The sequence below is a fragment of the Orbicella franksi genome, chromosome 2 (genome assembly GCF_964199315.1).
Source record: "Orbicella franksi chromosome 2, jaOrbFran1.1, whole genome shotgun sequence".
Lineage (NCBI taxonomy): Eukaryota > Metazoa > Cnidaria > Anthozoa > Scleractinia > Merulinidae > Orbicella > Orbicella franksi.
This window is the reverse complement of record NC_138146.1, coordinates 12,442,720-12,469,099: the sequence shown is the minus strand read 5'-3', so window position 1 is coordinate 12,469,099 and position 26,380 is coordinate 12,442,720. Positions and strand designations below refer to the sequence as shown.

Sequence of the window (26,380 nt, the reverse complement as noted above, 5' to 3'; positions counted from 1 at the left end):
TTGGCTCTATCTGAAAAATCAGCGAGGGTTTGAGAAATCACCAGATATCTTACTATGCATGACTTTAATACCGTGGATTTTATAGAGAGCACCTTAGAATGAACATCGAGTCCTTTCACTAAGAACGTTGCATATTCTTCCATTTATTACAAAAAGAAACACTCGCTTCTGAGCATCTTTATCGATAGAGAAGCGTGGATTATGGCATCTAGGAATTGGGAAACGCTCTCGGTCTACAGCTGTTACGTTTGGAAAATGCACTTCACTTAACACTAATTGTTCACGAAATTCATTCATTCATCTGCATTTCTGGCCATTTTAACGAACTGGCCTTCCCTTTGACGTACTCTTGTGTTCTTTGCGGAGGTCGATTAAAATTTCTCCTTCTAAGGTGAATGAGCGCTTCAATTCTTGTTCAGGCCATGCTTCAGGTGTGAAGGTTCCTTGCAAACGTGACTGATATGGTATAGCCGACACATATTAGGAAAAAAACTAGAAATCCGTTCTAGTAATACAACTGTTTCAAACTGTTGTTACCACTTGCCATGGCCAGTAGAAGATTATGCACTTGTTTGTGCCACAGTGAACAACATCTCACATACAGACCATGATGACTGACACATTTCACGAAAAAGCCAATGCACGGCACTGTTAAGAGACCACTACCCTGGGTTAGACCACGCAGAAAGGTAGTTTAAAATTAACCTCACTCGGTTAAAAAATCTATTGTTCTTTAATTAATTTCCATGGTAACCGTTAACCCGGTTTATGTTCAATGAACTGCCGAAAATAGCGGCCACTCACGATTTTTCGGTAACCCAGTTAATCGTAATTGATTAATTAGAAATAACCTAGTTAACTCTCATAGTGCAGCCGCAGCCATTATATTATTCTAGACACAATGCAACTTGAATTCATTAATTTTTTCACATTTTGCACACTGATTAAATAGACTTCATCGTGTTATGTTCCAAGTTAAATCATTTAAATCAGGAGCCCGTATTTTCTGGAAGAAAAAATAGGGAGTCCAGATGGGGCTCCAGAGAGGGGTCTAGATGGGGGTTCAAATGGGGGTCTAGATGGGGCTCCAAATGGGGGTCCAGAAGGGGGTCCAGAAGGGGTCCAGATGGGGTCCAAAAGGGGGTCCAGTAAGGGGTCCAGATTGGGGGGTCCACGTTTTGTACTGACCCCTTTGTAGGTGCTTCTGGTATATCAGCGAAGGCAGAAATTCGTGACTATATATTATCACGGAACTGCTCTGGTGTGATCAGATTGTACGCTTAGATGCAGCCGACTGTAGCGATAAACATTCTTCTTTCAAAGGGCCGCGTGGGTTACCGGAAATATTATTTATGTTGCTTTTCATAATTTGCATCAGTCTTCAAAAGGCATGAACTGGCGATGAACATGTCCCAGTCCCCTGTAAAACTGGTTCACTGCAATACCACACATGGAAATAGAATATTGCATTTTAGTTAAGAAGTAACTTAGTATTAGTCAGTACCTTTAGTTTGTTATACAATGGATGTAATAAAGCTAGTTCACTGCTAGTCAGCTTCCCCGGGGTGGGTACTCCCAAAAAAGTTGGGTGGGGGTGTGCGGCCCACTTCCCAAAACCCTTACCCTATTTATGATCAAAGTCTGCGATTTTTGCTACCCTGTTTATGACCTGGCCAAAAACTTGATACCCTATTTATGACCGTTGAGGCTGGCACAGTTGCCCTAAACATACATTATGAAGGGCTTTTGCTGACAGTCTTATTGATAAATTATGATGAAAAAGTAGCTTCTTTCCAAGAAACATACCCAATTAAAGACTAGAGTGCTAAAACCCTACCCTATTTAAGACCAAAATGGCCAAAATCGATACCCTATTTATGACAAAAACAACTAAAACCCCCTACCCTTTGGGGCCACACGTACCTATAACCCATATAAGGGAGTACCCCCCTCCCCCCGGGTCAGCTTCCTACTATAAACCGTTATAGATAGCTAGATATGAAACGTTACAAAAAATAAAATAACAATTCAGCAAACTGGAACTTCGGGATTAAATACAAGAACAATCGTTGTAGCTGTAGCCATGGCTAGTGTGTAGCTTAAAGTCTGATCTGGTCAAACTAAATTTGTGTGGTTCAACTTTCCACTGAATAAACTATTGACACCCCATATGTATGTATATGTACATTGCATTATGTACAAAGATCACACGTCAAAATATGGAAAGTCATATAAAAGTTATCAACTCTAGCTGTCAATTCTTTGGTTTGAAAAATGCATCTAAAACCATTTGCTTTCTTCCATCATGAGGATCTGCCCTCTTTCTTTTTCTGTCTACTTTAGCAGGCTGTTTTTCATTTTTACCATGACTGTAGTTTTCAAAAGCAGTGAACACTTTCCTCATGGCTGTAGAAAGAGCAGCTTTATCTACATCATCCCTTGGTATCCACTTCATTTCCCTGTTTTCTTGTGTGGTTTCATCTAAAGTTTCATGTCCAGTGTACTTGTAAGCATATACAACATACTTGTGATGAATGTGTGAAAAGTGGTGACAAACCTCCCCTATGCTTTCTACATTCTTTTTCTGTTCCAGAGTTATCCCCAGTTCACTTTCTAAGAAATTACCCAGAGCTGTGAACATTCCAGTTCCTGGCAAGCTGGATTCTACAGTTGTGTTAGGAAACTCCCACAGACCAGCTAGTAGACCTGTTTTTGGCCTCTGAACAATAAGAAAGTGAGATCCAAGCTCTGACACTCTTTCTAAAACAACAACAGCCAGAGTTTCTTCTTTTGGTTGTTTCTTTTTAGCTTTATGTGGGTAATTACATACTCCAAGGGAAGCATTCCACAATGTAGATGGCAGGCAAAGCTTGCATTCTTCAATATCTGTAACCGTATCATCCCTTACACCACTGTCGGCAGATTTAATGCCTTTCCCACTTAGCAGCATGGAAGCTGATACTTTGTGTTCCTCCACTTGCTTTAGTGCACTGCAATGTTTTTGCAGAGGGCAAGCATGACACTGTGGAGACTGTGGTGTACACAAAGTTGCGCCAAATTCCATTAAAGCCTGATTAAAATCTCCTGGTCTGTCTTCAGGAACAAGCTTGTTAGCAAGTTCCCAAAACTTTTCCACAGCTTGATTACTGGAGCTCAAAGCTCCAATGCTGCAGAGTCTTGACAAAACTCTTATCACATTTCCATCAACCACTCCTGTGCACTCACCAAATGCAATAGAAGCAATGGCACCAGCAGTGTATCTTCCAACCCCTGGAAGCTGCTTCAAGAGGTCAGTTGCTGTGGAAGGGATGTTTCCACTCATTTCCTCAATAACCTAAAGTATGAAAGCACAGATTTAAATATAAGAGATTAAAGGAACGACACTAATCCAAAGTACTAGTATTTAAGTCTCAAAATTATATGCTGGACATGCATGTATATAATTTATGAAAAGAGTTACTTAAATATATTATGAGGGCCTTACTGGAAGAATATCTGCCTATGGTCTTGAAAATATGGACCAAGCACAGTGAGGTCCATACAAAAAAGAGGGGGACATTGAGAGGTACCCAATACCGTAATACCGCAAGAAAATTAATTGGCATATACTGAAATATCATATCGAAAATCGCCTAAATACCGACACCCCACTCCTGTTATAATCGGTCACACTTACTTAAACTTGCATCCATCTACCGTGTTTATTTATTGCAAGCATGTATGCACCATATGTCCCTGTATTTTGGTTATTTTGGTAGTTTGATGGTGAAGTTATTTGTAGGCTACCACAAAACCAATTGTCTCTTACTTTCTTTCTCATCAGGATGCAAAAACAATCACATTGTAGATTAACTGTCAGAAATTGTGTAATCATTTACCATTATGTTAAAGATTTAACGACCTTTATAGCTTACTCATTGATCTTTATAGCTCACTGTGCTTTGTTTTGCTCAGTGCATTGATCTGTATTGGACAGGAGAGCACAAATGAACAGTACCGCAGTACTGAGCCAAAAGGATGAAAAAACCACATACCGCCAGGCTAGATGATGCCGCGATACTGCACACTAAGATTTAAATTACTGATATACTGCATGAAAAAAAACTCAATACTGTAATACCATTAACCCCAATGTCCCCCTCAAAAAAGACCAAGGGCTGATACTCTGCGGGTATGGTCCTGAGCAAGCTTGGTTAATAAGGGATTTATTACACAACTGAAAAGGTTTTTAGCATATCACAATATTTTCCGCACATTCTGGGAATATTCATGTGACCTTGAACATAATTATCAACTGCAAAAAAGACTGATTTTTCTTGAAGAGAGTGGACAGGGTTTGCAAAATAAGCTGGCGCCCAACAATCGTCATCACCTACTTCAAACATTTGTGCCGGGTTTTTCTTGAATTTCAAAGTGTATTAATAATGCAGTTTTGTTTCCCTGAGGCAATCAGACCTTTCTGAGGAAATAGATGACCAGGTGAAAAAAAAAAAAAAGAACAGTGCCGCTAGTATATGTTAACCTTTCAAACATTGAAACAAGACTAATTTTTGGTAGCCATTCTGCTGTCATTTAAATGTACACATATCAGATTTGTTGGCACAACTGCACATCTTCCATGATAAAGCAGGCAACAGACCATCCTGTCTTTTTATTGCTACTGTTGAGAAATCACCAAGGCAAACACGTAAACAAATATTATCTGCTGTTCAAGTTTTGAAAGCAACAATGAAACAATCAGATTATATTTAAATTGAATTAGCCACAAATTAACCTGGCTGTTAAGATATCCTTGGGTGAATGCAACGGCAGTCGTGAAATGTTACTTTAAGGCCAGAAGTGCTCCAAATGATTCTAAGCAACGGTTTGTGTTTAAGACTACTGAAAAATCAAAAAATCAAAGCAGAAATGAGATTGTATTGATAATTCATGTAAGTGACAGGAAAGATATCACCAGAAGTCAAGCCAACCCTTTCACCATAATGGACCTAATTCATCTGCAGCTCTTTTTTATTACCAAAACTAAAATGATCTTGTTATTGAAACTTTTTTCCTTAAACTTGCACAACTGAAATAAGTTATGGTAATAACATTACAGTTGATTCATGTTACAATTCAATTAAATAGAGTTGCAAGCCAAACATGATACTGCAATATAACAAGTGCCAATGGAATGAAAAGCATTATGTAACATTTAATATGTGAACTTCTAAAGAAACACACCTAAATCAATAAGCAATTTTTCAATAAACTCTACTTAAAAATCACTTTTGGGTGCTAAAAACGCACAAGATTGCACCTAAAGGCACCCAAATTTTCAAACTTTTCTAGTCTCCAACCCAACCCACTGACCCCCCTACAGGAGGGGACACTCTTTCCTACATGACTGTGATTGCCTCCCAATAGTGTTCCACCTAACTTATGATCTCCTCCGGTTACTTTATTTCAGTTTGAAAACCCTGGTGGGCGCCCGTATACAGGCTACTGTGTACCCATGACCTGATCACGTGATCAAACATTGTATCCCTGGAAATTATACAATTTTGAGGGGCTTTATTTTGTACTTGCTTATCTTGTTTTAGTGAAATGGACCCCTCCCAACTTGTTCGCTGATCTTCTGGTCTAGCGAAATGGATTACATCTTTTAATTCAAAATGCAACAAACCCAAACCAAAACAGTGTTCCACTGACCTTCTTCGCTCCCTCGTGGAGTCTCTTTGCCCGCGAATAATAACCAAGTCCAGACCACATCTCGTTCACTTCCTCCAAACTCGCACGTGACAAGTGTTCAACAGTCGGCCATTTCTCCATCCAGCGAGTGTAATAATCCTTAACAGTAGCGACCTGTGTTTGTTGCAGCATGATCTCAGAGACCCATACAGCGTATGCGCGCTTGTTTGGATCCGTTTGAGACACTCGCTCCCTCCAAGGAAGCTTTCTGTGGTTTTTGTCATACCAAGCCAGCAGTTCGGCGCGAGTTTGCACTATTTCGCCATTTGTGAAGTCGTGCGTGTGTTCCTTTGATCCAACATGGTCCTCACTTTGCGGCTTCAATTTCGTCTTCTTGTTCATACTTCTACCAAATATTAGAGCCAAACTAGCTCAAATTGTACCTTGCAAGGCATATAGATGCGTGGAGTAGGATTGGGGACCAATTTTACGCTTCGCTCATCTCGCGAGTCTGTCGCTCGCGGATTAGTCTCCTGCACAGCCGTTTTTTTGGGATGTCACGCAACGCTCTGCGTGACATCCCAATAAACGGCCGCGGAGGACTACTCGCGGATTCGATTGCGAAAATCGGCACTTTTGGTATTATCTTTAATTACTAATTTCTTTTGATAAAGGTTTCACTCATCATACGCTCACTGAAGACCACTGAATGCATGCACACAAAAATATTTACAATACAGGATAGAGGAGCCTCCTCACGGAGACTTTGGGCTAGTCACCCAACAGGCTTTTCTCCGTTCACGAACAAGATCGCGTGACGAGTACACCCACCCGTGCAGTGAGCTGAAAAGGATCTGAACTGTCAACTTTTCAAATTCGCTACGCCGCGGGTTAACTTCCAGTTGATGATAAGCTTAGCGTTGGGTGTCTGGAAAACCTGAATAGCGAATAGTCCCGAATAGTGCGAATAGTGGCGAACAGTCGCGAAAAGTGGCGAATAGTGACGAATGTCGTCAATAGTCACCGCTTTAGGTTTAATATCCTGCGTTAATTAATTGTCCAAATAAGCAACAGAATTTCAGTGAATTTATTACCTTTTCTTCTCCGGACTCGGGCTCGGGCTGTCCATCGCCGACGTTAAGAACCAGAAAACACAAGTATAACCTAATAAAGACGTATTTACGCTTTTGGAGCGGTTAAAACAGAAGAAATTACGTTTAGAAACACCTTTTGTCCTGATAAGTGTCTGTGCTTTTTAGTGGGAAAATCCCGTCCTACGTTGCTGCGAGGTTGACTGCGAGATACTGGGTACCCTAATTGCTACCTATTTGCCACTAATTTACCACTATTCGCCACTATTCGAGACTGTCCGCCACTATTCACACTATTCGAGACTATTCGTACTATTCGCTCTTCGCTATTCGGGACTATTCGCTGTTCGCTATTCGCGACTATTCGCTATTCGCTATTCGGGTTTTCCACACACCCCACTATTCGTACTATTCGCTATTCGCTATTCGGGACTATTCGCTGTTCGCTATTCGCGACTATTCGCTATTCGGGTTTTCCAGACACCCAGAGAAAAATGGTACAGTTCATGTTATAACCCTCTTGCCATCGTATGTTACTCCTATGTATTTTATGTAACCAATGTGTGTCTGTATGCACTCGTATGTTACTCGTATGTAATCGTATGTTACTCGTATGTACTCGTATTTACTCTTATGTATTCATGTTACTCGTATGTTACTCGTGTGTACTCGTATGTTACTCGTATGTACTCTTGTGGTGTTTTAGTCACGATCTACACACATCGGGTGCTCACCATTTGCCGGAAAGCATCGATCAGTGTTTTACAAAGCAAAAGAGATGGCACCCGCGATAGGAGACTGGAAATAAGAGCAATGAACAACTGGTACAAAAGCCAATAATTTTCGAACAGACTTTCCAGTCTATACTGTATCATTTACTTTCCAGCCGTAATTTCTGGTATTTTTGGTAAAATCATAAGTACCCAGACGCTCAAGCCTGCACAAACCTGAAACTCTTCGCTCGAAAGAGACAAGTCATCATCACAATGGTAAATAAGCAATTTATTGCTACTTTGTCAAACAATTCTACAATACAATACAATAAAAAACTAATTGAAATTGTTCATGTATGTTTAAAATCTCAGGTGCAACTTTCGGACGTCAATGTAAGTCCGAAAACTTTCGAAGTGAAAGTTTGCCCTGGAATGATACTGCGATGTGAAATCTTACGCCTGTCTAAGCTATTTCCCATTACACTGTCACTCTGAAGTTCAAAACTCAACAAACGGTCGCGTTTTATGCTACCGCCATTTGTAGCAAAAGAAGCCGTCTGCAAACTGAACTGCTAAAACTTGGAGTAAGAAAAAATTCAAACATTACTCATTTGACACACTTTCCAAGCTATTGAGGTTTGAACGTTCAAGTGTTAGAAAATTAAAATTAACCTTTGTGAGGGTTACTGGTACAGAACCCTGAGTAACTCTTATGTCCAAAATAATTTTAGGGATACAAAATAACCTTTAGGGCAGTTTTCAATTGAGTGTCGTAAAACTCACTCAATGCCAATGAAACAGGAGACAGACAAACCAGGGAACAAATATTCGAAATAAATACAGCAAATACTTGCAGTCGGGGCGAAGCGAGGGAAAATGTGTCCAAGCGAGTCATGATTGGTTTTGATCTTCGTTTGGTTTTGATCTCGTTCGACACTCAAGCGAAAATAGTTCTAAACGTAAAACGCTAAAAACAGTTTTGGCAAACATCGATTTGGCTCAGGGCTGTCAGACATACTATACTGATGGTGACCTGCCTGTAGACATTCCCTGACCCTTGTCCGAGTAAAGGATATGAAATGAGAGACATGCTGCATGCTGACGGATGATGGTGTCTAACCACAAAAAAAATTATGACCTTTTTGTGACGCGACTAACGATGACGTGACAGAAGTATGTGTAAAAAACGCTATTCCTTCCACTTGTACAAAACCCAGCTATGGAAAATTTTTCTAACAGGCTAAGTGTATCAGAATATCTTTCATCAAGGGGTTGTATTCCCTGATGAAGGTAGATTAATACCATGGACCCAGTCCTTTGCAGCCAAGCAGCAAAAAGAGAAGTCACAAGAGTGAGTTCAAGTTCGAGTTGCAAGTAATACTGTTCCTCTTCAATGGCTATGAAAACTACAATCATTATTACTTCCTAACTAACAAATTTAATTCGGTTTTAAACTGATGTGTAAAATTAATAGAGAAGGTTACCTTACCTGCATAGCTAATCATTCTCAAGCTAATGAGAATGTTTATCACTTAATAAAGATAAATTAACCGCCAGAGCGTGTTTGAAAAGCTGATTTTAGGTGTGTCATCCGAGGGTTTAGAACACACAGACTGTACGTTCGTAACATGAGCTGTAGCTATGTCGAAGTTAATATACCAGTTGATAATTACATAAGTATTTCACTTTTCTGCCGACGCAACACTGACAATAGAAACTAATAAACTTGCTCAGTGTTAATCCAGCTAATAATAAAACCCCAGCAACTAAAATTCGAAATCCAAACGCACATTTCAAACTTGAATTTGAATTCATCGAAAAGATAATCCGCAGGAAAACTTTTCTTAATAGACGTAGTCTTGGACATTATATTTAACTGTGTGACAACTGCTATTATACATTCACATAGATTACTATGCGATGAACTGCAGACAGCAGCCAGCCAGCATGTTCACTCTTCAACATAGTTTTTGACTATTCTCTGGGCTTGCCTGACATACTGCTGTTGTTTGTAGTAAATCCTGACAACTCCTTTCACTGCTACAAAGCTGATACCACCCTGAAACAAGTCCACATTCTCAACGTTAGCTTGCCCTATAAATGATTGTCTCTAATTTGTGAGGCAAAACACTCGCATCAAAGTTCAACTTTGATTAAAGCATTGTTAACAGAGGGGTACGGTTATGAAACATTACCTACATAAAGATAGTTATTCGATTACACCACATACATTTCAGTACCCGGTAAACTTTACTCTGGTTCCATGGGTCTTCTCTTTCCTATTTTCCCAATCAAATGCCTGGGATGGGGGATACTCCTTATAATGGCCTATATACAGTGTTCTTAAGTAGGTATGTGAAAGAGGTACCTTTTTTCAATAACAGGTATACGAAAGGGATACCTTTTCGGTAAAAATGGTACACAAAGGGTGGAGCCTCCGGGTAGAAAACTTTGCAGTTATGTGAGCCGTGAAGTGGCTAACTGATCGCCATGACAGCTTTTTCTCTTCAGTAGCAGAGAGAGGAAATAAAACCTCTGGAACTTCAAAGGAGCCAACAAAGAGTACTGTCAAGGTTTCTGTTGGAAGTAGGAAGGTCCATGACTATGTACAATGTTTTCTTACGAATGAGTTATGTAATCAGAATGTTTCTATTGGTCCCCCAGGCAGAAGTAAACCACTAATTGTGTTTTGTACACAGACAAAGCTAAAAATCAAACAAAAACATAGATGTACAACAAAGATCTTTGGGTTTCCCTCTGTTAACTATGTTTCTACACATTATTTGCAGACTCCACAGACAAAACATGCAAGTAGTTCAGCTGAGTGCTACTAACATGTTATTCAGGTTTCAGTTCATTATATATCAGATACTTACCAGAAGGGCTCGATGAAGACTTGAATGAACAAAGCCAAAACACAGTTTGCCAATAAGCGTGGAAATTGTTGGCAGTATCAGAGCTCCACAGAGCAACCTTGTCAGGGACACTGGGTCAGATAGTGGTGTGGGTTCAGCTGGTGTTCGTGTGGCAAAACCCCCCACTAAACGAGGCAGAAAAAGACTGAGAAATGACATCTTGCTGACATGGCGTCTCCACAGTCTCAACACATGATCTTCCCAACGAACCATTTTTCCAAGTATAAGTGCCAATGGTATAGTTGGAAGTCCAACAAATAAAAACAAGGGATCTGCTTTCTCCATAACTTCAAGCCCTTCTTTGTGGCCCAAGACCTGCATTACTGTCACTGCTCCATAAGTGACTGCTGACCAATACAATGACCCCACAACAACCCCTGCTGCAGCAATAGGGCAGAATTTGTGGATGAGTTTGTCCAAGAACTCCACAGTTTGAAGCAAAACTCCTAATGGAGGAAAGACAATGATATATTCAGCATTGCACTGTGGGCATGACACCTTAGTTGTTGAACTTCCAGCTTGTTTTTCATCAATCCAGCGCTGCAGACAAATCTGATGAACCCACTTTGTTGTCCCACGGCAGCGGCAAGGCCGAACCCATTGTGAGCAAGGTTCATCTTCTTCAGTAGCAAAACATACCCAGCAGCGCCTGCAGCATGAAATTACAAACATACCAGTTTAAAATTGAATTTCAACAATAAACAATGTACAGTATATACAGTGCAGTGAAGTGCAAATAAGCTTTCATAATGAGCAACAATATAACCAGTAAAGTTTCCTTCCTGGATGTTGACATAGAAACCAAAATTGAATGAGACCCCCCCCCCCCCCTTCTCCCACTGCCTAGAACAGCTCCCCCATTTGTAGATCCACCAAAAATCCCTTGGGTTGTTGTATAAGCTAAGCTCTCCTAAGTCACACTTGGTGTGAGTATCATCCTCAGTATTGTTTTTAACAATGGGCTTTTGTATTTAAATACTTTCTTATTATAAGACAGTCTCATAAATCTGGTCCAAAGATCTTCCTAGTTTATTGTGATACTACAAACTATTGGACAGAACTTATGTACAATGTATCTCTGCAATGTTATGGCTCAAAGTACACAGCTTGCTAAAACATAGGTAGGTTCTGTTCCCACGGAAATACAGTACTGTAATAAATCATTTGGCCATTTCTATGCAAAAGGTTGGGCAAACTGGGAAAACAAAACAGGCAAACCCAAGCAAAAAATAGCTGCATAGAGAACACGCCTCCTACTGAAATGTGAAGGAAATAAGAGCAGCAACCTGAAGTAACCTGAAATCCCTGGCATCGTGTAAAGGATACATGTAGAACATATTCTTACATAAGATACATGTTAAGCAAGAGCATGGAAAGCTTGTTTTTCGGGGCCTGTGTATTTAGCAGGCAAAAGACCATCCAAAACATGCATGTACATAAGTCATCACCATAACTTTTGGTATTATGACCTACTGACAAGTATATGTATTTGTTAATCTGAAACCTGAAATCTGTTTTCGCAGTCATTTCAACAAATTTTTGTGTTGAAAGAAAATTCAAAGCTAAGTTTAACTGCCATTTTTGTAAGACAACAATGTTCCACATAACTATAGGTCATATTTGAGCCTTAAAGTGCACCTAACCCCCAAAATTTTTTTTGCTAGAACGAATCTACTTATTATTTGAAATAGTTCTGCGAAAAAATTTTTGGATTCCGTTAAATCCTCGATTTTCTGTGCCACGACGAAATCTCGAAAATAGCTCCAAAACACCGCCATTTTGTTTCACGACCGAGTTTGAGGAGAATGGGTCCAGCGGCTCTTGTGACGTCTACCCAGGAAGATTGGATATCTCATTTCCTCTCATTTCCTTCAGGATGGTGCAATACACATCCGAAAAGTGCGCAGAAAACGCCTTCCAGAGGTGCTATCGGCAGTTGCAGCAATATTCCAGATTTAAAGAAAGATATATTGTACAATTTACTGACGATGATCGGCTAATGGTGCAATAAAGACGTAAACGATGGTTGATTTTGTCGAACCGAAACAAGCGAACTGAATCTGTGAGAACCACTGAAGAACTCTCACTGGAATTTGTTCCGCAGACTTTCGAACGCTATTTTCATAAATTTTCTGCTTAAAGCTAACCAGAAATTTGTAGAAATACTACCTACAACCTATATCTTCCAATCCCGCAATATTTGTAACATAACCGGCAAAGTTGTGTGATCCGGTCATGATCAAGAAGCGTTATACTGATATGTAAATAGATCGCAACTGTACGCCGCTAACCAACACTTATTTCTCTTTCGATTTAGATGAAAGTCGAAGATTAATCCTCTAGAATTACATGATAACAAAATTGTTAGACTCACAGAGTTTTTCGAAGGTTTGGAAATCAGCAGTGCGACAAAGATTCTGTGCAATAGCGTCGAAAATATGACCACGTAACATTATCTGCGGACCGCTTAGGGAACACATCCTTTTCGCTTATCCGACGAATTTCACTGCAAACTTTGAGAACAATTTACATTGGTTATTTGGAGTTACGACTTAAAACGTGTGACAATGTGAAATCGGTAACTGTATGAAATGTTTCCTTCCGCCTTGCTTCCCGCAGCTTCAAAAATACAGGTCCAAGCCAATGTTTTGGAGGTCATCAAGTCTCGAAAACTGCAACACGTACGTCGCTCTTATAAACATGAAGCATTCAACTGAAAGTAAAACACAAACTGGATTTAACAGAACCTTGACAAAATACATTCTCGGTAAGGACAAATGTAAACGGGCTATAAACACGCGTGGGAATCTTATGTTTAGTTGACGAAATTACCATCCAAAGCAGTCCTTGAGTTTTCTTTCCTGCTTTTCGTTTGCCTGCTCCTCCACTTCGTATCTAGCTTTCTATTCCTGATATACGAGCAGCTCGTCCGCAAAGACGTCTTCCCCGTCGTCGCTTGAAATATTGTAAATTGCTCTCAAAGCTCTAAGCAGTGAGTTCACAGTTGTCGAACGTGCTCGATCGAAGTTTATTTCGGAGCCTTCCGAATCGAAACTTAACTCTGACTCCAGTGACGAAAAAGAAATGATTCTGAGACAAAACTTGGACGTTTTAGTCCCAAAATACATCGGAACGATTAGTTTTGCGTTCTATTTTCTCGAGCAAATACAGAGAGTTGACTGAGGCGCTATTGTGTTTGGTTCCTGGGTAGACGTCATCAGGTACCGCCGCCCCAGACTCCCTAAAACGCGGTCGTGAAACACTTAATCGCGACTTTGAAAGGGCATAGAAAATCGAGGATTCAACCAAATTCAAAAATTTCTTCGGCCAAATGCTTCAAATAAAGTCTAGATTTGTTTTAGCGAAAAAAAAATTTGGGGGTTAGGTGCACTTTAATATTTTCCAAAAACAAACTGACAAATAATTGAGGGTCTAACATAGGGTTGGTGGGATGCGGGATGAGGCTTTTTTCGCCACCAGTATGCAGGATGGAAGGAAATTTGAAGGCAGGATGCAGGATTGCAAGGGGCCAGTAGGAGGCAGGAAAAGATTATCTCCATGGCGGGAGGCGGGAAATGCTTATTTCTTCATGAAGAAAATGGGATGTAAGAAGTTGACACAGTCAGGTAACTTGATTTTTCATTTTTTGTCTGCTTTTTCAAAGTCTATCTGAATTTCTAATCCTTAAATCAGCAAATCACTTTGCAGTCTGACTACTGTCTCCTGTTTAAATAAACACCTGTCACATTTTAACCTGATAACAGTGGATAACGATCAGCAACACCAAACTTAGGAAGACATAATATGACACCGGGGGCACCCAGTCTTCAATGACTGACCTCCATTGTCCCACACGATAACAGGAGCAAACAGGTTTGAAGAGTGTTGCTAGATTGATTGTAGATTGATTCTAGACCGGTAAAACTTTCACTTGATCTAATCAGGCCATGTCAATTCCCGTAGAGTTTACAGTCGTATATCTTTCTCTTGGTCAGGAGTGATCACGTCAGACACACAGCCCTGGCTACTATGTGCCAACTTAGCACTGTCAAAAATCAAAATGGCATGGTGCGCGCATGAACACAGAGGTATTGGGTTGAATCTGGATTGCTCCTAAATAGCTAGCTTTTATCTGTGTCTTTGAAATGAAAAACATAATCGATTGGCCAACCACTCATCACATTGGAGCCAAATCAAAAGTCAAAGCATATTAATTCAATTGAAATGTGGGTCACGGCCTACCAAAATTTTTGTGGGTGTCTACACACAGAAATCTCCTGTAGAAGCTCCTTTGTTGATGAAATACAGTGAAATCACAAGGGATTTGGCAGCAAGAGGCAGGTGCAGATCCATACCGGTTTCCACCGTTTTAAGGAAATCAGTCAGAATTTTCATAATAAAAAAATAGATAATAATAGATATGTATATATTTTTAATAAAAGTAAACTGCAAGTTGAACCTTGAAAATAGTTTTGACATCAATTTTTTATTAATTCTTTTTTGCCAATTACCAGGAATAGACAAGGGTCATAGGCACATTCTGGCAGCAAAATTTTACAGCTGGAAAATCATTAGTCTCCCGACGGCAGTCACGCCATCACATCATCGCCACAAGGCTTCATCCAAGGAGAATGGAACCTGCAAATATATTGTCTGACTGACTCAAAAAGCCAAGAAAGGGTACTTTAGGTAGTTGAAATTGAAAAAATTTCCCGGGGGAGCATGCCCCCAGAGCCCCCTAAATCGGTCAACATTTTTCCTAGATCCGTGCCTGAGAGGATATGTCTGACATTGCTATGACGAGAACTTTTGATATCTCCACAAGTGCACTCCAAGTTGTGGATCATCTCACAGCTACCCAGACATACTTTTTCTTAGATGAATTCGGTAAAGAAGATTAAGGGTGAATCAAAGTCAGGCTTTCGCATGCCCAAGGGTTACTGTTGGAAGTATCATAAAGGCTTCATGTTTGTTGGATGTAATTATAAACATTTCTGCCCATTACTTCAGAAGAATCATCAAATGATGATTAATTGCAACAATTCTCATCCCTTCAATGGAAAATCTCTTGCTGCCAATTCTGCCACTCCCAACACCAGTAAAGGTAGAACGACTTGAGCTTTTGCTGGAAGGGTATTACTTTCATAATCAAGTGTTCTTAATTGATGGATCTCAGTATGGCTTTCATCCTTTTTCTGTTGGTCAAAGTAGATCTTATGAATCTCCTAATTTACTATCTTCCAGACAACAACCTGAAGTGGTTGATCAAAAAGGAGCTAAGGAGCTGAAGGCCCATAGGTTGGCTGGGCCTTTAGATTCGCCACCATTTCCTGCTTCCAGAGTAAAGCCCTTGGGTATGGTTCCAAAGAAAAGCCCAGGGGATTTTCGTATGATCCGTCACATTTCATATCCCAGTGGTGAATCTGTTAATAATGAGATTTCCCATGAACATTCAAGTGTTCAAAATGCTAATGTTAACAAGGGTATCAAATTGATAAGACAGACAGGTGTTGGTCCTTATAAACATAACAATTTCAGCATTTTACCTGTAACGGTAAATCCCCAAGATTATCATCTTTTGGGCATCAAATGGAATAGATGATATTATTTTGATACATGCAAGCCCATGAGGTTTTCCAGCTCTTGCAAAACCTGTGACACTTTCAGTACAGCAATCAAGTGGATTAATTGCCAAGGATAAACTTTGTTTAGTTAATCTCATTCACTTGCTGGATGACTTTCTCCTTATTCAGCCAACAGCAAGTCAGTGTTCAATGAGTCTTCAACTGTCTTAGGTCTGTGTGATTTTTTGGGCATTCCCATGGCACCAGAAAAAAAACGTTTGGCCTTCTATGATTTTGACATTTGCAAGCGTGGAGCTAGAGACTATTCATTGTGAATTTCACCTCCTTGAAGATAAGTTATTGAGATGTTCGCAATAATTTGATTGCCAGCTTTATCAAAAAGGAGAAGGCAACATTGAGAGAGTTATAGTCGCTTACTGGGGTACTAAATTTTGCTTGTTCAGTTGCTGTTCCAGGCCGTACCTTCTTCCATTGGCTTATTAACCATTGGGCTCAAAAGGCCAGGTTATTGTTTGCATATATATATATATATATATACATATTTTTTTACAACAGTACTACAACTACTAATTACAGAAGTGATAACTATTTACAACAGTAATACAACTACTAACACTACTTACCCTAATTAACAATACAATGCAATTACACGCTACTGACAATACTAAAATTTGCATAATCTACTCTACAAATCAATACATTTACCCTTTATAAGTTACGATACTAATACCATTACCGATGCTTCTTACATTCATATTAGAACAATAGTAGTAAGACACTAATAACTGATTTTGCCACTGAGACTGATTATATAAGGTAAATTGAATTAATTAATTTAATTTTGCATTTTTCAGCTTTCCATTGCAAAGATAGCACTGACTTCAATTCGAGAAAATTGAAAGTTTTTTCCAACATTTTGCAATAATATAAATAATAATATTTTTGAGTTTGCACTACTTAAATCCCAAATGTCTGGGTGAGGTTTGTGCTTGTATTTGGGGGAAGATCATAGTCCTTAAATAGTAGCAGTTGTTTGTATATCCACGTAGTTTAAGGCTGATTTGCTTACTTGGCCACAGTTTATAAAAGAATATAATGGTAAATCATTTTTCCTTAATGAGAAAACAGTGTAAGTCTCCTGTTATTGACTGATGCAGTGGGGGCACCTGGTTTTGGAGCTCTATTTGGTACTCACTGATGCTATGGAGAATGGCCCATTTGGTGGCAAGGTCAAAATATTGCTATCCTTGAATTTTACCTATTGTTTCGAGTTTACTGTTGTGGGGCGACAATATAAGGGACAAGTGCCTTACATTTTTACTGATAATGAGGACATTAGTTCACATTTCGATTCATGGCACAGTACAAGGCCCACTTTTTATTAATCAGAAGGGGTTGCCGGTTTTGAGAAGCGATTTTTGTAAAATGTTTTGCTCAGTTATTCAACTGTGCAACTTGGACCCTAAGAGGTATAAAGGACACAGCTTTGGGATTGGTGCTGCTACTCATGCAGCTGAACAGGGCTTTTCTGACACAAAAATTAAGCTACTGGGTGGATGGAAATCTGATGATTTCAAAACATATATCAGGATAACTTCTCTGGAATCTGTTTCTTAATTCTATGTAGAGGGGGTTCCCATGTTATTGCCTGCAAAAGTGGCACAACTTTGGGATCCCATTTTTGATATCCTGCACCTTGTGAGTTTTATCTATAAGATCAAATTCCCCATTATTTACTATACTTCATTAATGCATTACGTTTACATTACTTATAATACTTCATTTGTCAGAATGGAATTTGTGCTGGGGTGGGGTGTACTCTTGCTTTGCAAGGTCTTTGGCGGTTTATGCCCTCACCTTCGCAGGCAATACATATTTAATCAAAAGCTTGTGTATTGGATTTTCAGAGTTTAATAAGCGGGCTATGTGTTGAATTTCACATAGCCATTTTTCTCCATCCTGTTGTTTGTATTGCCCTTACGAACAGAGCTCAGCACACATTTTATTCTCATTAGGGTTTGTTGTTATAATGGGTAAATTGAAACATAAATTACTTTTAGTGCAACTGTGCCAGCCATAACAGTCTTAAATAGGGTGTCTAATTTTTGGTCAGGTCATAAATAGCAAAGGGAAAATTGAAGATTTTGGTCATAAACAGGGTAAGGGTTTTGGGGAGCAGGCGGCACATCCCCACCCAATTTTTTTTTGGAGTCCCCCCCTCCCCCTTCACGGCCTCAACAAGAAATTTTTTCTTCATTTTCCTTTGTCCAGTCTGGTAAAATATTATCTATATTCAAAAAACTTTCTACCATTTTACAAGACAGGGGGAAAATGTTTCTAAATTATATAGTCCATGGGCCAGACCCTCTCAGATGTACCACTCAGAGGGACCAGCTGAGAGTGTGACAAATTTGAAGCTAAGTTGGGGGTGATTACAAAATGTTATGATAGCAACCCCTAAAGAGTAGCTTTCTTGTATATTTTATTGGCTGAAATATCACCGAAATTCGCTTCTGCATGAAAACGAGGCTTGTTTTCAAAAGTCATATTAAAAATATTAAGCTGGATCAAAAATAGTCTTCACTCATGTAAATACAACAAGAAAGAACACAAATCATTTTTTAAGAACCAAATTTCAATTTACCTCTTTAAAAGCGATGATATAGTAAGTTATGGATTACTTCAAATGTTGCAATGCATTATGGGGAAATTCAAGATGGCGACCTTCATAGCAGGTAAGTACGTTTGATTTATTCACTGATTTCGATAATCTTTAAGTAGAGATCTGATTAGAAATCAACAATATATACAAAATATTAGCTGTATAACTAAACAATAAGCATTTTTATGACGATATAGTGATATTTTGAACCTCAAATTATATAAAAACTTACAGTCCTTCGAGATGTACATGGACTCGACAGCCCAGCACTGTGTTGCCTTAATCATTAATTTTCATCGTTTGTAAGCCGGTATGTGTTTACAACTCAATAAAAGCTATAACAAGTAGCTACATAACTAAACAATCAGTGTTTTGATGGTTGTCTTGTGATAATTTGAACCACAAATTATGTAAAATATTACTGTCGCTCAGTCTTTGTATATATCACCACACTTTGATGCACCGTGTTAATGAATTCTGAATCCAACTGCCTTTCAAACATTTTAAAGTGTGTAACAATTTCTTCTAGAAAAAATAACAATATTAAATTGACTGTCCTTACTTTACCTCTTTTTGAACATTTAAGGAACAAAACGAAGAACTCTAGAAATTAGCAATGCAGAAGATAACAAGCGACAACGAAAACGAAACGAGTGCTTAATTCACTGTAGTGACGAAAATGGAGAGTTGTCTTCTTTAAAAGACCTTGAGTCATGGAAATCACTACTGAATGCTGCGGTTATTCGTAACCATGAAGAGGTTCTCGATATCGCGAAAACGTTAAAGGAAGGAGAGGTGCCCCAGATCTCCTATCATCGAAAATGTCGCAGTATCTTTATGATGAAAAGGGATTTACAAAACTTGTCTCACTCTGGTTTCAAAGTTGAAGAACAAGGTGGCACAAGTAGCCGCAGATCTTCAGTCCGACAAACCGAGACCATGCAAAGTAGAGTCTATGAGCGAATTTGTGTATTTTGCGAGAAGACCAAATACCTCAGGGGAACCAAAACTAGAGAGGCACTGGTCCAATGTATCGACTTGCGTGCTGATAACACGATCAGGAGAGCAGCTGTGGGTAAAAAACGATCCACGAATACTGGCTATTGTCACTAGAGAGCTTGTCGCGGCAGAAGCGTGCTATCACAAGTCTTGTTATCGTGACTACACCCGAAACATTCAAGAAGCTTTTAGCAGTGATACAAAAGAGGAAGATAAGTGTTTTCAATATACTAATGCAGAATCACAAGCCTATGAAATGCTGTTTACCTACATCAAAACAGATTTGCTGCAAAACCCGAGGGTTGTTAGAATGGCTGAGCTGTACACCTTATTTACATCCTTTTTTAAATCTCAAGGAGACATGGAAATCAAAGAATCTACGAGAACCCATTTCAGAAGGAAACTTGAAGGGGAGTTTAGAGGCGCACTGGATTTTGAAGATCTTTCTGGCAACAAGCGAGTTTTTGTTATTCCGCATAGTCTTTCCCGACTGGATTTAGCCAAACTTGTCATGGAGAAGTCTGAAACTACTAGTCCTTTAAATAGTACCAAGGAAATATCGAAGACCGCCCTCCATCTCAGAAAAGCTATTCAGGAACAAGAAATAAAGGCATCATGGCCACCCCAACCTTGCGAACTATCTGAAAATGCCGTGACCGTTCCAGATGACCTCAAAGAGTTTTTGTTCACTATGCTAATTGGAAGCACTGGATTTCCGGGTTTGCAATCTTGTTCTCAAAAAGTTCAACGCCTCATAACCTCGTTTGGACAGGACTTGGTATTTGGTGTGAGTGGTGGACGACAGAAGCCCCCGAAGCACATCCTGCTTCCTTACGCTGTAAAATCTCTTACTAACAACGTTGAACTAATTCAAATTTTAAATCGCTGTGGCCACGGGATTGCGTACTCCCAACTTGAAGAGATTAATACTGCACTTTGCCTTCAAAAGTTGGCAGCAACTTCATGCAACGAAGTTCCCCTCCCCCACAACATCCGTCCATTCATCAGTACCACTGTAGCCTGGGATAATATTGATCGTCTCGAGGAGACCTTGTCTGGTGAAGGCACGTCCCACCGAATCAATGGAATTGCAGTTCAAGCTAATCATTTTGGTCCCCAGCCTCCATCAGCTTCAGAACCAATCATTGTGAAATCGAAGAGGAGAAGTATCGAGTCTGTGGATGATGAAACTGTACCTATCTATAATGCCGGCGAGCGCTGTGGGCCCCATACTAGAGGATATGTGGAGGTCAAGTTAAATCAAATCATGGAATGTGCATGGAGAAAGAACTTGCTATGGGTTTTAGTACGCATTCATGCAAGTCAGAAGCAATCTGTTCCTGGTTGGACTGGTTTCAATATTTTGGTGCGTAATAACCACGAAGTTGCCAAGGATAACGTGGGCTATCTTCCAACAATCAATGCCCCAGCGACGAACATGTCAGCTGTGTACCAAGTCCTCACCAAGTCCCTACAGATTAAGGAAACTTTAAACCTCCAAAGCATAGTTGTTGTGTTTGATCAGGTACTGTATGCTAAAGCTACTGAGATAAAGTGGAAACACAGGGCACAGTTTAATGACCTTGTGTTGAGAATGGGCGTGTTCCATACCATTTGTACTTTCTTGTCAGTGATCGGAAAGCGTTTCCAAGATGCTGGTTTAAGAGACCTAATAGTCGAGTCTGGAGTAATTGCTGAAGGATCTGTGGCTGGTGTTCTAGAAGGCCGTACATATAATCGGGAGGGAGATTGGGATCTTCACCTTTCATATATCAGTGAAATTGTCCCATGGTGTTTCGCATATGATAACCTTAACTACGCCAGGTACCTTTCAGCATATCTGCATGAAATGTCACATCTACCAGCAGAGCATCCAGACACCCTGGAATACTTGCGATCCGGAGGATTTTCTGTTCAGATTGGCGAAGACAACCCTTTTGGGAGAATACCTGTTGATCAGACGTGCGAGGAGACTGTCAACAAAGACACTCAAACGTCAGGAGGAACTAAAGGTTTCAGTCTAAGGCCTAATGCAGTAAGCAAATTCTACCTGGTCGCTGAATACCGGAGCACCTTCCTGAGGCAACTCAAAGATATATTGCACATCAGTAGTTCTTGTTCCCAACACAAAGATCTACAACCAACAAGAATACAAAGAGATGAAGCTGATGTTCAATCCATAGTGTCAATTCTTGAAAACACTTGGCTCAACCCATTCAGCCCTGACCTTCAAGACCTCGTCTGTCTTTCCACAGGAAAAGTTGCCACTCCTGATGTAGAGCACGACTTGCTACAAGCTAAAGATAAAGGAGAGGAAGCCTACAAAGCATTCCGAGAGCAACGACTTCAGTCTAATCCACCCAAAGTCAAGTTCCATGATTCAATCACGAAAGCTAAGCTGAAGACTTTTACTCACTTGAACAAGAAGGTATCAGTTAAAGCTGGTAAGAACCAAGAAGTGATCATCAAGGCCGACAGAAGACTGTTTGCTCAAATGATTGTCATTGCAGAGAGCAGAGACTTACAGATGAGAGAAGTATTATCCCATCCTCTCGGACCACTCCCTTGGTCATTAGCTACCGCAGATGGCTTGATGCGTAAGACGAACAAAGCGTCCTTGGCTAAAGAACTGTATAAAAATGTCGAAGCAGCAGATGCCCTTCCCCAACCCTCAGCATGTGTAATAGATGGGATGGCTCTTGTCCAGTGTTTGAAAGGTGATAAGAAGACATTTGCGGCAGTTGCTGAAACTCTTCTTTGCAGAGTTCTAAACGAAGGTGGAACAAGTGACAGGATTGATGTCGTCTTCGATGATTACAGAGAGGAATCCATAAAGAACGCCGAAAGAGAGAACAGGGGTGACGGTTTAGGAAGCGAATACCGCAATATTCAAGTCGAACACAAGGTTAAACAGTGGAGAAGATTCCTGTGTAGCTCAAAGAACAAACAAGCTTTCATAGCGTTTGTAACCAGCGAGTGGAAGAAAGAAAAGTACACAGAGAAGCTATCAGGAAAGACTCTGGTTGTCACGTGTGGCGAAACATGTTACCAGTTATCGTCTGGAATAATGCAACCTATCAGTGAGCTCGAATCAACCCAAGAGGAGGCTGACACCCGAGTCATCTTACATGCAGCCCATGCAGCTAAATCGAGGTTTGTTTCGGTCGTCATAGTATCCGAAGACACTGATGTGTTGGTACTTCTTTTGGCCTTCAAGAGCTTTATTCCTTCTTCAGTATTCATTAAGAGTGGTTCACAGACCAGAGTCAAGTACATCGATATCTCAAGAGTAGTTGAGAGGGTTGGAGCAAGTGTATGCAGATCACTGCCGGGCTTTCATGCATTCACAGGGTGTGACACTGTTAGTGCTTTTGTCGGACGGGGAAAGGTTGCAGGTTATCGAATTGTAAAGCAAAATGCTGAATTTCAAGAGATGTTCCAACATTTGGGTATGTTCTGGAATATGTCTGATCACCTGTACCATAGTCTTCAGAAATTTACATGTGCCATGTACTGCAGCAACCCTGGTACAAGCGACATCAATGAGCTGCGATATCGACTGTTCTGTTTGAAGAGAGGAGACGTTGATTCCAACCAGCTGCCACCCTGCAATGATACGCTGCACAAACACTCGCTATGAGCAAACTACCAGGCTGCTGTCTGGAGACGAAGTTTACAAAGATGTCCAGCCATCCCATCACCAGTGGGATTTGGCTGGTGTAGAGAAGACGACAAGCTGGTCGTAGACTGGATGGGTGGTCAGCCAGCTCCGCAAGCTGTTCTAGAACTACTATCTTGCCAGTGCAGTAGGTCCTGCAAACTTCCATCGTGCTCCTGTATTGTCAATGGGCTGAAATGTACTGATATGTGCCGGCTTCAAGATTGCGCAAACAGGCCAGATGATGACGACGATGTTTTATCCGTTGACGACAATGACGATGAAGAAAGCGAAAGGTAAGAATCTCATAACCATAGTAAAAATATGAAGTAACTTTCCTTATACATACTCTTACATTCGTAAGATTTAGTTTCGAGCGATGTACTCTTTTCAATGTATCGAGTAACTGTTTTTGGTTGTCATGGCAACCGCTAAATGCTTTAAAATAACTTAACTGTTATTTTTGTCTGAAATTAAACATGAGTCTTTGTTTACATTTAAGTGAAAATGATGCTTGACTGACGCGAAAAGGGCAAGTCTCCAATGTGTTTGGTACTGGTATGGCTTCAGAATGGATGATATCAGGACAAAGAAGACTCGTTAAGGGAGCTGTTTAAAACTCATTAGCTGAATAGTTAATCCAAGCCAGTGCTAGAGTGATCTACACATGATTGAACTTTTTGACAACGTATATTGCAGTTATTTTTTAAAATTAGGAAGTGAAAAGCCTTATTTTCAGTGACTTTTATTTCAGTTGTGGACTCACTGACCATTTCCGTCTCCATGGCAACGAGACAACCTTAAAAAAAATTTCCTTCTTTTGCAATTGAATCAATGTCCTATTCTGCTAGGCCTAAAATGTATAAAGTGTTGTTTGAAGAGAATTGTACAATGGACATCGCTCAGAATCTGAAGCTGTTAACCGGATCCGTGGTCATTAGGCAGTTTAGATGACGTCATTTTATCACATGTTTAGAGCAAGAAAGCTACTGATAGAAGCTTGCTATCATACCTTAAAATAGACTTCAGTTATTGTAGATTGAGAAAATACGTGATAGCAGTGGTCCCTCCACATGGTACAAAAAAACCATTTTTGGGGGTCTTGGCCCATGGACTAATAATGACATCATTTTTGTGTCTGTCCTCTAATAGATCATAGGTAAAAACCAATCGAAATGCGAGAATAACTTGACATATTATATAATCTGTTGTAGATACTGTAGTGAGTAGTCTAGCAGCCTGGAGTTGCTGACAAAATGTCGGCCACCTCTTCGTAACCACTAAGAAGCAACTGTCATTTTGTTAACAAGGGCTCACTGCTAGCTACTCACCATTTATCACAGAATAGATAGTGAGTAGCGTAGCCAATCAGAGAACCGCCTTCGTGATAGAACGCTAGTAGATTTATACTAAATATATTTAGTGGAATTCTACTTGAACACTAATGCAAATGCTGTAATTGATTGGCTGAGCCATTGCACACTATCAGCCATTAGTGTCCAGTGGCTTGGTGTGGTTGACAAAATTGCAACGTTTCCTTGTTTCTCTGAAGTTTTGAAAAACATTGTCAAGCAAATGGATAATGAAATTCCTGAGAAGACTAAAAGAAGAACATTCGTGGTTTCTTGAAATAAAAAAATAGAACTTTTTTTAAAGAAACTGCTAAGCACGCGTACACAACTGCAAATGTCAAATTGACAATTCAGTCCTCGATAATTTCCCAAAGCATGAAGTTTAATACCAAGACTAGATATAATTGGAATCGTTATTTAAAGCAAATTTTGGTTAGAAGTCTACTAAAACAATTAGATAATTCATTTCAATGAGGTGATAGTTGATGGGGCCAAAGGCCAAATCAACCATCACCTCATACAAATCTCAAGCTCATAATCTAATTGCTAATTAGATTATGCGCTCTCAATTTCTATGCTTGACAGTTGATTTGGGCTGCCTCCTTGTCATTTATCTGAAGCTCATAATATAATCTGCATGTTAAATAGAAACATAGACCATGTTTTCTACCCTGTAACAAATAATGATCTGGCTCTGATGTCAATGACTAGGACAGACACTTCTTGCAACGGACAGTAAGATTGTTTGCCTGAGAGAGAGCTAACAGTGTAAAAAGTTATAAGAGAATGACTGGGCTAAATTGCCCAATTGTTCAGATAGTATTTTATTTAGTTGAAAATAAAACACATGAGATTCCAAACTCCCCAGAACGTGAGACATACGTAACAAAATGCGTGACGATCGCTTCCTTTGCAAGAAGTTTAAAGTTCTTTCGCTTTCGTGCAGATTATGGACATGTTTGCAGCACAAGCACGAATTGATCAAAAGAGTGAAGATCCACTAGTGTTGACTACATGAGCGAAATAAAGTATAAACATTAAAAGGTCTTCTCGTTCTGCTGGTTCATTAAGAATAAAATATGCTAATTTTCTGTATTTTTAAGTCAAGCTTAGCTAGCTTATCGAAAGCACAGTGTAAGCATTTTCTCACTGAACAAAGTACAGCTCGATTATTTCGCTTAAGCTAACTTACCTTACATCCCAGTCATCTGCGCGAGAGGAAGCCATTCAAACACTCAGAATCTATTCCGTGAATGGAAGCATCAAGACAAAAAGCAAAGTGATAGTTGACAGATTTCCGTCTGTATTCACACAACACAAAAGCAAACTTCCAACATGGCGTCGAATGACCAAGTTGGCTTTTATCCAATCAGAGGCCACAACAGGACAAATATACTTCCGGTTTCGATTGATTCGGAATTGATGAAAATTTAGCAAAAAAAGTTCAAAATTCTTAGTCTATTCTTGATGAATCTAGCCATTAAAAACAATTTGCATTTGCTTCCCTTCGCTTGTTGTTTATTTCCCCTTTTCTATGTGCGCTGCTTAGCTGATCGAGATCGATATTTAGGGTTTATTTATTCCGTTACTCTTTACAACATGATGGAAAAAGCAAGCATCCTAAAGACACATAAAATTGCAAAGAAATTAAAAAGATCCGAATTCACACATGCTTTACTTAGTAAGTCGAAAATTTCTTTCAAGTAAGAATTTGTTTACGCGACAATAGCATGGC

At 39.7% G+C, this 26,380-nt stretch overlaps 3 protein-coding genes across 3 annotated transcripts; 1 reads left to right on the top strand and 2 right to left on the bottom strand.

Annotated features, from left to right (window-relative positions):
• Positions 1 to 1,952: 1,952 nt before the first annotated feature.
• On the bottom strand, positions 1,953 to 7,702 carry LOC145479985 (adenine DNA glycosylase-like). The gene is made up of 2 exons (XM_081458475.1): positions 5,692 to 7,702; positions 1,953 to 3,334 (listed from the first exon to the last, which is right to left on the bottom strand). The coding sequence occupies exons 1-2, from the start codon at positions 6,070 to 6,072 to the stop codon at positions 2,255 to 2,257; spliced, it is 1,461 nt and encodes a 486-aa protein (XP_081314601.1). The 5' UTR covers positions 6,073 to 7,702; the 3' UTR covers positions 1,953 to 2,254.
• A 44-nt stretch (positions 7,703 to 7,746) lies between these two features.
• On the bottom strand, positions 7,747 to 26,280 carry LOC145480015 (E3 ubiquitin-protein ligase MARCHF5-like). The gene is made up of 3 exons (XM_081458511.1): positions 25,838 to 26,280; positions 10,351 to 11,038; positions 7,747 to 9,533 (listed from the first exon to the last, which is right to left on the bottom strand). Exons 1-3 carry the CDS (start codon positions 25,870 to 25,872, stop codon positions 9,426 to 9,428), a joined length of 831 nt encoding a protein of 276 aa, XP_081314637.1. The 5' UTR covers positions 25,873 to 26,280; the 3' UTR covers positions 7,747 to 9,425.
• Positions 21,432 to 24,355, top strand: LOC145479977 (uncharacterized). The gene is made up of 2 exons (XM_081458466.1): positions 21,432 to 23,589; positions 23,796 to 24,355. Exon 1 carries the CDS (start codon positions 21,485 to 21,487, stop codon positions 23,273 to 23,275), a length of 1,791 nt encoding a protein of 596 aa, XP_081314592.1. The 5' UTR covers positions 21,432 to 21,484; the 3' UTR covers positions 23,276 to 23,589; positions 23,796 to 24,355.
• Positions 26,281 to 26,380: the final 100 nt, after the last annotated feature.